The sequence below is a fragment of the Juglans regia genome, chromosome 4, assembly GCF_001411555.2.
Source record: "Juglans regia cultivar Chandler chromosome 4, Walnut 2.0, whole genome shotgun sequence".
Taxonomy (NCBI): Eukaryota; Viridiplantae; Streptophyta; class Magnoliopsida; order Fagales; family Juglandaceae; genus Juglans; species Juglans regia.
In genome coordinates, this window is record NC_049904.1 from 23,343,737 (window position 1) to 23,354,035 (window position 10,299).

Here is a 10,299-nt window from a genome sequence, read left to right on the forward strand (position 1 = left end):
TATTCTAAGCATCTTTGAAAATTAATTGAACACCAAAACCCCCGAAATACCCTTTTCCCTTAAAAAAAGAAAGAAAGAAAAAAGAACCACCTATTACATCGTACCATCTTTGCCGTACATATAGGGAACAACAACATCATCGGACGTCATCCATGACATCAGTTTCTCCAACTTACCAAGTAAAGAAGCCACTAGGAAGGTATTTCACTTAATTGAGCTTTTGACTTTAATGGTTGGTTTTACTCTTTTATTTATTTTAATCTCTCGTGTATATTGACGTCATAAATTTTAAATTAATGTTATTTAAGTAATTGATAGAATGAATCCATCATCTAGTATGATTGAAGAAGATAAAATTTAAAATGAAGAGTAATATTTCTCTTGTATATCATATATAATTAAGCAAATTGTAACTTTACATAGTATATTAGATTATAAAATTAATTTTAATATTAAATAAATCTAACGTATCATTTGAAATTATTTTAATTTATAATTTTATTTTTATGAGATTATTTTTGTAATTGAAGTATTTCTTAATTTTTAATTAATTAAAATTAAATAATTGAATTCGAGAGAGTCAAATATAACATGTATCTTTAAGATAAGATTTGTTTAGATACAAGAATACTCTCAACTCATCTCATTTTATCTTATTATTATAATTTTTTTAAATTTTTATATAAAATATAATAAATAATTTAATTTTTTAAATGCTAAAATAATAATAATATTAAAAAAATAATATTTTATTCAACTAATCTTAAACCATCTCATATCGTCTTACTATACAAATGAGTAATAAATTATAGAGTGGGTTACTCTGCTGCCCAAAATTCTTTTTTTTTTTCACATTTTTTAATACATTTAAATATTTTTAAAAAATTAAAAAAAAAATACACCAATATATTTAAAATTATTTTTTTAATTACTAAGTAAAAAAAAAAATTGACTAGTGGTCAAATGGAGTTGTTAAAATAGAGAGGCAAAGTAGCTTTTTCTTAAATAATATCATGTAGATGGTATATAATGTAAAGATCTTCAAATCAAATTATTGTATTTGATAATGTTATGTGTTTTTTTTTTTTTTTTTTAAATTGGAGGTAGATTTAAAAACACGACAAAAATAATGTTTTATTTTGTTAAGCTACGAAACCACGTTCCTGTTGCGTAGAAACGGAGAACGTGTCATATGTGAGTGTTCCGTAAAATCCTTTAAAAAAAAAAAAAAACCCTTGTCTTAGCTGACGTGGCTAATGATTATCGCTTTTTTTAGCTGGTTCCGTAACTAAATTGAAATTCCCATCGAAATTCTTTCATTTAGGATGAAATTACGAGATAAATATAGGCAAAACGTGGTTGTTTCTATCAAAATCAGGGACTTAATTGGGGTTTGGGTTTATCCAAAATAGGAACAAAAGCAATATAGGTAAGTTTCCAAATATTCAGAATATATACGAGAAAATATAATTTTATTTTATAAAATTTTGGACACCAAAAACATATTAAATAGAGTTGAATCGCCCATTACATTTTCAGAAACCAATCTCTCTCTCTCTCTCTCTCAATCATTCTCTGCTGCTTTTCACTCCTATCGTCCAATCATCGTCACCCTCCCTCTCCCTCTCTCTCTCTATAAAATATCCAATTGTGCTAAGAGAGAGAAACCAGCAGCAGTGCTTACAAATTTACAATTTCAAAGAGTAGCATCTCTCTGGGATTGGGAAGAGTTTTTTTTTTTTTTATACGTCTTTCTCTTCTGTTAAGCTCTAGGGTTCGTTGACTTGGTATATCTTTCTGGTAATTACTCTCCCTATTTATTTTTGTTTTTTGTTTTTGGGTTTTGGTTAATCTCAAATTTTAGTGCTTTGAATGGCTTTTTGGTTTGATCGAATTGGTTTGTGAGGTGTTATTTATTTTTAAATATGTTTTTGTTTTTGTTTTCCTGAATTATTGTTAGGACAGTGATTTTGCTCAGATTTGTTTGGGGTTCTGCTTCAACTTTGTGTTCGAATTGAAAGTTGGGGTATTGTGTTTGTTTGGTAGTTTCCTGCGAACTTACTGTGCTATAGCTGTAGTTTGTAAAACTGTTAACTTTGGTGCTTCTCCCTTTCTCTGTTGCCTTGCGATGATTTGGTACATGATTCCTACATTCATGCATGCACTTATAAGCAGACCCACCGAGGTATACGCGCATAGTGTAGGCAAATATTTATTTCTTTCCTGTGTTTGATTTCCTTTTGTCGGTAAGTATGGGGTTTTTTAACCTTTTCTGTTCAGAGTAGAGTACTTATTTATTTTGACAAGTAAGCAAACGGTTAAATTGTATTTATTATGCATGGGTTAATGTTATTTGAGTGAATCTGGATTTGACATGGCTGCAATAATCTTTTTAGATGCACACCCAACTCCTGAACTAGTTACTTGTATGCATTTAATGCTTGAATTTGATACATTGTTTGTATTTGGAACAAAATGCTTATTTGCCATTTGACTATATGAAATGTTACTTCCTGGTTGCTTTAAAATAGATAAGACTTGGTGTGTTACATTATTGTTACAGACCCTGATCAATGAAATTAACTCTCCAGTGGAAACTAAATATTTTGTATTGGAGATAGAATCCTTAATTCAGTTTGATACGCTGAATATAAGTAATTTGGTTCATCAGGTTTCTAAGGAAAAATTGGAAGTTATAAAAAGTTTGAAAGTCGTGTTTGGATTCCAAATAAAGTGACTTTGCTTTGTACTGCACAGCATGGACGTGTCTTTGGGATCCTTTAAGATAGAGAACTGTTTTCACACACTTTCAGTTGCGGTGATTTTGATTATTAGGGTTTAGAATGTGCACTGTGATCCTTTTTTTGGGGAAAGTGCAAAATCCATAAATTTATTTAACCAACTTGTTCAAATTTTACAAAATCCATAAATTATCTATGATCCCCATGATATTATTAACTTATTTTTATCAATATAATTTCTCTGGTAAAAAATGAAAGTATCAACTTATTCTTTTTATTTGGTCGTAGTCCGTAGCATATTTGCCAAGTTTTCTGGTTCTTCAAGTTTGTTGCTAATTATCATTTTGCTCAAGCACACCAAGAGTTCATCATGCATGTGGCGGCTTCTTGTACTATTCTTTTCATTTCGCAAGGAATTTATGATCTTGTCTTCTATCCAGTTTCAGTGATAGTTTAGTTATCGATTTTAAGTTCTGAGGATTATTTGTTTATCTCAAACATTTCAGATGTTGATGCACACTTGACTTAAATCTTTTTACTTAAGTGGAAAGGTGATGCAATGAAGCAGTTTTCAAACCACTTATCTTCAGGTAACTCTCTAAAATTTTCCATTCTGTTATGTGGAGAGTAGATGGAGTACAATTTCTGAGTACAGGTCTTCTGAATTATTTTTTATAGGTACTACTAGGATACCGACTATAAATATCCCAAAAGAGGCAGGAGGTGATGCATGGGGGATTTTGTCTGGATCCAACACTTACTATGGCTCAAGTGATGCTAGCCTTTTTTCAAGCTCACTGCCTGTTCTTCCTCATGAAAAATGTAGGTGTTGGCGAGTGGTTACAGATTTTATATGCTGTTTTATTATGTGAATTCTTACTCGATTTTTCCGACATGCAGTTAATTTGAATGAATCAGAACATGGTTTTCAATCTGTGGAATACGTCCCGTCTGACCTAGAGAAACTACAAGATGTGGAGGGTATTGATTCACTTGAAGATCTTGAAACTCATGCAATTGGAAGCTTGCTTCCTGACGATGAGGAGGAGCTTTTAGCTGGCATAATGGAAGACTTTGACCTAAACGGGTTGCCTGGTTCACTGGAGGACTTGGAGTTGGAAGAGTATGATATTTTTGACAGTGGAGGAGGTATGGAATTGGAAACGGATCCACAAGAGAGCTTGAGCATGGGTATGTCAAAGCTTTTATCTGATGGTGTTGTTGGGAATGGGATGCCCCACTATACCATTCCGAATGGCGTGGGAACTGTTGCTGGAGAACACCCGTATGGTGAACATCCTTCCAGAACATTATTTGTTCGAAATATTAACAGTAATGTTGAGGATTCAGAGCTAAGTGCCCTCTTTGAGGTAATTTAAGTTAGGATCTGCTCCTTTTTTGTTTTTATTAATGATTTGAGATAGTTTCTTTCTTTCTATCTTCTTCTTCTTCTTTTAAAAAAAAAATCATCAAAGAATTTATATGGAATTGCAAAAGGCATAGTGCAAGTACCCACAAAGTATACTTGTTTCTTTCTTTGATTTACAGCAGCATCTTCACAGTTGGATGTGCTTTACAAATAAAATTCAATGTTTTGATTGAAACATTGCCAATTTCGGTACTGTGCCAATTTTGTATGGTTTCATTGCTTGAAGCTGTTTTGTATGATTTCTTTTGGCATCTACAGTTCTTAAGGTTTGAACTGTTTTCAACATGAGCTGCTTCATGTACCCTGCCCCTGCACCTTCTCCAATTATGAAGTAAAATTCAGTTTGTTCTGTCATCAAATATATTTAGTGTTTTAGCTTTTTTTATTTATTTGTTTTTAATTTCTGTGTGTTCTTACTGATCTAATTATTCATTTGCTTCACCTATATCCATGTTTCACATCAGTTTCCTGTGATTTTGTTGAAGTGGAAGATGCACATTCTGCTTTTGTAATGCAAAAGAGTTCAATGCATCATTATTATTTTTTATAACATGAAGTAAACATTCATCTCTCGCTTATAGCATACATTCTTACGAATAAAGTACTAGCTGAGCCCTTGATATGCAGGGATTTGGGTAAGGTTGTTGGTTGCGGATATTGATAACTTTAAGAATTGCTTGCCTTTTAAAATATTTTGAATATTTAAAGTTCACAGTTCTAATACCCTTATGTCTTGTGTTGACATGGTTTCATGTCATTAGGTGTTAGGTTTCCTGCTCTATCACACATGGCCATCAATATTAGTGGTAACTTCCCTTTGTGGGGTATATGGCTCCTATCTACCTCTTATCTCCACTGTGCATGGCATGCTTTTGGAAAGCATTTAGGACATATGTGGACCATGACACATTTGGTACTAGACCTTGCTTTTGGTTGCCTTGTTTGAAATGTCATTTATATATAATTCAGCTTGATCGGCTGCATCACCTCTGAAACAAAGGGAAAAAAGCACAATTGTTGGACTAGCAGTAATCTAATTCAAAGTTTTGGCTTCTTTAACTTTATCATTGGCTGATCAAAGACTATATTCTTCATTACTTGTTAACATTTGAACTTACAAGGGGTTTTATCAAATTGTTAGACCATTTCATAAAATTTATGAGCTGTATTATTGAGTGCAGAAGTAGCTGGTCAGGCCTGAGTGTATATTAAAGTAATTTTTATTCTTGATTAGCTCAATTCAAATATTTTTATATTTGGCTAGATAAATTATGGTACTAAATCATGTTGCTTTTATTTCTTACTTACGATCATTGTTTTATTTTATTTTTTTGTAGCAATATGGTGATATCAGAACTCTGTATACTGCATGTAAACATAGGGGTTTTGTAATGATATCATATTATGATATCCGTGCCGCTCGAACTGCTATGCGTGCCTTACAAAACAAGCCGCTAAGACGGAGGAAACTTGACATTCACTTCTCAATTCCAAAGGTTGTAGCCCTATTTCGATTTGATAGTTAGTTGGACTCTATCTGTACACTGTGTACTGATGCATCACCCCTTTTAATTGTTAATGAAATCCATAGCTTACTCGTCAGAAAAAAATATTCTGAAGGTTGCAAGACAAATTTCCAAGTCCTAATCATATACTTCCCTATTATTGATACTTTTCCGACGTCCTATTGTTCTTTGTTGTCTTTTTCGGTGTGTCACACCAGGATAATCCATCAGACAAGGATATGAATCAAGGAACCTTGGTAGTTTTTAATTTGGATCCTTCTGTTTCAAATGAAGATCTCCGTCAAATATTTGGGGCTTACGGCGAGGTCAAAGAGGTTGATATATCTTTTTAAATCATTACTTTCTCTGTTTTCCATCAGGCATTTTTTCGCATATATGGTTAACATCTGTTTACTTGTACAAAGCAGATAAGGGAAACACCACACAAGAGGCATCATAAATTTATTGAATTTTATGATGTCAGAGCTGCAGAAGCAGCACTTAAGTCATTAAATAGGAGTGACATAGCTGGTAAACGCATAAAGCTTGAACCTAGTCGTCCTGGTGGAGCTCGTAGAAAGTGCGTATTCCTATATGCTTGACTTTACATTATAAATGTTATACCTGTAAAAATTTATAATAATCATATTATTCTAATTTTTCTTTACTTTCTAAAAATAAGAATAATATGATCAGGGACTTTTTCTTTCATACTTTGTTACTTTGGGCTTCGGCTATTGTATTGAATGAGATTAGTTATGGGAAGGTTTGGATAGTGAGTTGAGATGAGATGAAAGTTGAAAATTGAATAAAATATTGTTAGAATATTATTTTTGTTTTAAGATTTGAAAAAGTTGAATCTTTTATATTATATTGTGTGGGAGTTTGAAAAATTTGTAATGATTAGATGAGATGAATTGAGATGCTCTCTCAATCCAAACAAGGCCTTGATGATTTTTATGCTGTTTTTCACAGTGCTTAGCTTGTAAGTAGGTTTATCTCTTGTATACTTCCTGTGTACCTGGACCATGCCTAATTATGTGGATTAATAAATTATTCTTACTTATCAAAAAAAAAAACTTTCTTAAAAGAACTTCCTTTTTCTGTGACAATTTTCTATGTTAAAAAACAATGCCTTTTTTTGCCATCAAACTCTGGTATGACATCAATCTTATTTGTTGGGGCCCAAGGAGGTAACATATGCAGTTATGTTCCTTCTCTTTATGCGTAGTGAGAGTCTTCCATCAAGCTCTATATTTGACTTGCAGCTACGCTTATTTTTGATAAGATAATTCATGCAGCATTTGGTTTTTTGTTTGTTGTTTTTGTATGTAAGAATTCACTCCTTGTTTGCATTAAACATACCTTTAAAAAAATGAGTAAATAGACTTGTGAACATAAAGACAAATAGTAACTGTAGACCGTTGGAAATGTGAGAAAGTTTATAGCTTTGTTATTATTGAACTCTGTTGATGATTGATATTATCATTTGTTTTATTTTTAGCTTGATGTTGCAATTGAATCAAGAGCTTGAACAAGATGAATCTCGAAGTTTTAGACCTCCCGTGGGTTCACCAATTGCCAACTCTCCACCAGGTCGGGTCCTTTGTGATGTTCTTTTGAGATAAGAGTAGTCTTAATAAATGGTTTTTAAGTTATTGACTTCTCAATCCCTTGTCTTTTATAACTGCTGTTTCCCTAACAAGCTAATGGTCGTGACAGGTAACTGGGGGCAGTTTAATGGCTCTATTGAACATAATTCTATGCAAACAGCCAGTAAATCCCCTGTTTATAGGAACCTGAGCCCAACAGCAGGCAATCATTTGCCTGGATTGGCTTCACTTCTGCACCCACAACTATCAACCTCTGTGAAGGTTGCTCCCATTGGCAAGGACCAAGGAAGGGGTAGCCATGTCGAACACATACTAAGCAGTACAAATTCAGCTTTTGGGGCTACTTTGCAACAGTCGCATTCATTTCCAGAGCCCAAGTCGACCCAGTACCATCAAACAATGTCCTCTTTTGGCCCTTCAACTTCAAATGGATCTGGCATTGAAACATTATCTGGGCAGCAGTTTCTTTGGGGAAGTCCGAATCCATACTCAGAGCACACCAGTTCTTTAGCTTGGTCAAGACCATCAATGGGACTTCCTTTTACATCTACTGGAAAGGGCCCTGCCTTTCAATTCTCAGGTCGGCATTCCTCTTTGCTCAGCTCATCCCAGCCGCATCACCATCATCACGTTGGGTCTGCTCCATCTGGTGCTCCTTTTGAGAGGCATTTTGGTTTCTTCCCAAAGTCACCAGAAACATCATTAATGAGTACTGTTGCTTATGGAGGTTTGGGTTTGGGCCCTAGTGATGGAAATTTTATGGTGAATATGGGTGCTCGTGCTGCAATTAACCCTGGCATTAATATACCTGGGAGCATGTCTGAAAATGGCTCATCAAGTTTCAGGATTCGGTCCTCCCAAAGGCTTAGCCCCGTGTTCTTAGGTAATGGCCCATACCCAGGAATGCCACCTTCCAGCATGGATAGTTTGGCTGAGCGTGGGCGGAGCAGAAGGGTTGAGAACCAGGTTGATAGCAAGAAACAATTTCAGCTTGACTTAGATAAGATTAAAAGTGGGGAAGATACTCGAACAACTTTAATGATAAAAAATATCCCAAATAAGTAAGAGTTACCTCTATGATTGTCATTTGTGAATAGACAGCCATATTTTTACATCGTTGTTTGCCTATTTATGATGACTTCTGAATTATTATTGTGCTTCAGATACACCTCGAAAATGTTGCTAGCTGCTATTGATGAAAATCACAGGGGTACTTATGATTTCCTCTATCTGCCAATTGATTTCAAGGTAATTAAATTGTGCGCTTCTGAAGGAGTAGTTTCAACAGGTCTTTTAGTTTACGTTCTTTATTTATACGCATTAATGCTTCTTAAATTGGAACTGATTGCAATTCCTTTTTTTGGTGCAGAATAAATGTAACGTGGGCTATGCATTTATCAATATGCTATCTCCTTCTCACATAATTCCGTTCTATGAGGTTTTATCCTCTTTTAAGGGTTTTTGGATTAGTTTCTTTCTCCATAAATCCCCTGCTATTTCAAGTCAAGCCCTTTTTTTTTACCTCATAAATCTTAGTTTGGCTTAGCAATTGATGTGCTCCTTGAGTGGTATAATATAAAGAGGACATTTTGGAAAATGTACTGAGAAAAGTGGTAGATCTTTTTTAATGTTTCTAGTTTTATGCAGGCATTTAATGGAAAGAAGTGGGAGAAGTTCAATAGTGAGAAAGTTGCTTCCTTGGCATATGCTCGAATCCAAGGAAAGGCGGCCCTTGTGACCCACTTCCAGAATTCAAGCTTGATGAATGAAGATAAGCGGTGCCGACCAATTCTCTTTCACTCAGAGGGTTCAGATGTTGGTGATCAGGTAATAAAATGATTGACTACATAAAAGGCAATTGAATTATGCTTATTTAAAGTGATATTAGTCTCAGTGATGGACTCTTGAAGTTACAAAGTTTTGCAGCATGCTGGAATTTCCTTTAATGAGGATTGGCTGTGGTGTACTTGTTCAAGGTAGTTCATGGCTTTTGCTGATCAGTCGTCCATATTTTACTATGCAGATCATCCAGGAACATCTTCCCTCCAACAGTTTGAACATCCAGGTCCCCAAAACAAATGATTCCCCCACGGGCTATTCTTCAGGAAGCCCGACGAAGGATGGCTCCGGTGAGGAGCCAGAAAGTTGTTGACAGTTTCCTGTGCAGATTGCACTTGGCCACACTGATGGTGGCTGTGAATGCTAACTTTTGCGTATATAATCAAGTGTATAAAGTTCTAGGAAGAAATGAATCCCAGACAAGAAGAAAAAGAAAAGAGGCAAGGAGGTTTTGTATGGAAGTACTTTCCTAATTTTGTTAGAGAGCTTTGGAAGAAGCTGTAGCCTGTAGGAGCATTTTGGTGATGTGCGATGCAGATCACTGGCTTGATATTAAAAGGGAGGAGCAAAGGGGAAGCATGAGCGAACTCAATTATCTGAGCTGGCAAATGCAAGTACCAGTTTGTGCCATGACGATATCTCCTAAGACCTCTGCTCTTTTCATTTTGTTGCATTTGTTGCCGGATAACTTATTCATCTGCAAATATGATGTTTATATGGGTAAATGTGCAGGAACTTTTTTTTCTTTTTTTCTAATGGTTGGCAATTTAGCATGGGCTACAAAATTGTATAGTTGGGGAGGGAGTTCAATCTTTTTATGTATTTGGTTTTCTTGAAGTGGAAATCCGGATGTTGTATCAGTAGGTGGAACATGACATTGTACAGACTGCTGCTCTCTCTCTCTCTCTCTCTCTCTCTCTCTCTCCCTCCCCCTGGTTGTAGTTGTGTAGAGGGATGCGTGCATATATAATTGTAAAAACATTTTTGCTAAATCTTTCGAATAAAGAAGAAACCCGAACTGATGCTTCAAATTCTTGATGCTATCTAAAAGAACCATGTCAGACAGACATTAATGAAGAGCTCTTGGGTATCGGCTTATAAGCTGATTGACAAGTAAAATAGTCCCAAGTCGTGCAGTGCAGCTATAGAGAGCAATTCCTTCATTTTATCAT

General features: G+C 34.8%; 1 protein-coding gene across 1 annotated transcript; it reads left to right on the plus strand.

Moving 5' to 3' along the window:
- The first annotated feature begins 1,557 nt into the window (after positions 1 to 1,557).
- Positions 1,558 to 10,158, plus strand: LOC109000712 (protein MEI2-like 5). The gene is made up of 13 exons (XM_018977680.2): positions 1,558 to 1,800; positions 3,248 to 3,331; positions 3,420 to 3,563; positions 3,642 to 4,111; positions 5,508 to 5,666; positions 5,894 to 6,010; positions 6,104 to 6,255; positions 7,180 to 7,271; positions 7,398 to 8,349; positions 8,452 to 8,536; positions 8,658 to 8,726; positions 8,936 to 9,115; positions 9,312 to 10,158. The coding sequence occupies exons 2-13, from the start codon at positions 3,301 to 3,303 to the stop codon at positions 9,438 to 9,440; spliced, it is 2,580 nt and encodes an 859-aa protein (XP_018833225.1). The 5' UTR covers positions 1,558 to 1,800; positions 3,248 to 3,300; the 3' UTR covers positions 9,441 to 10,158.
- The last annotated feature ends 141 nt before the right edge of the window (positions 10,159 to 10,299 follow it).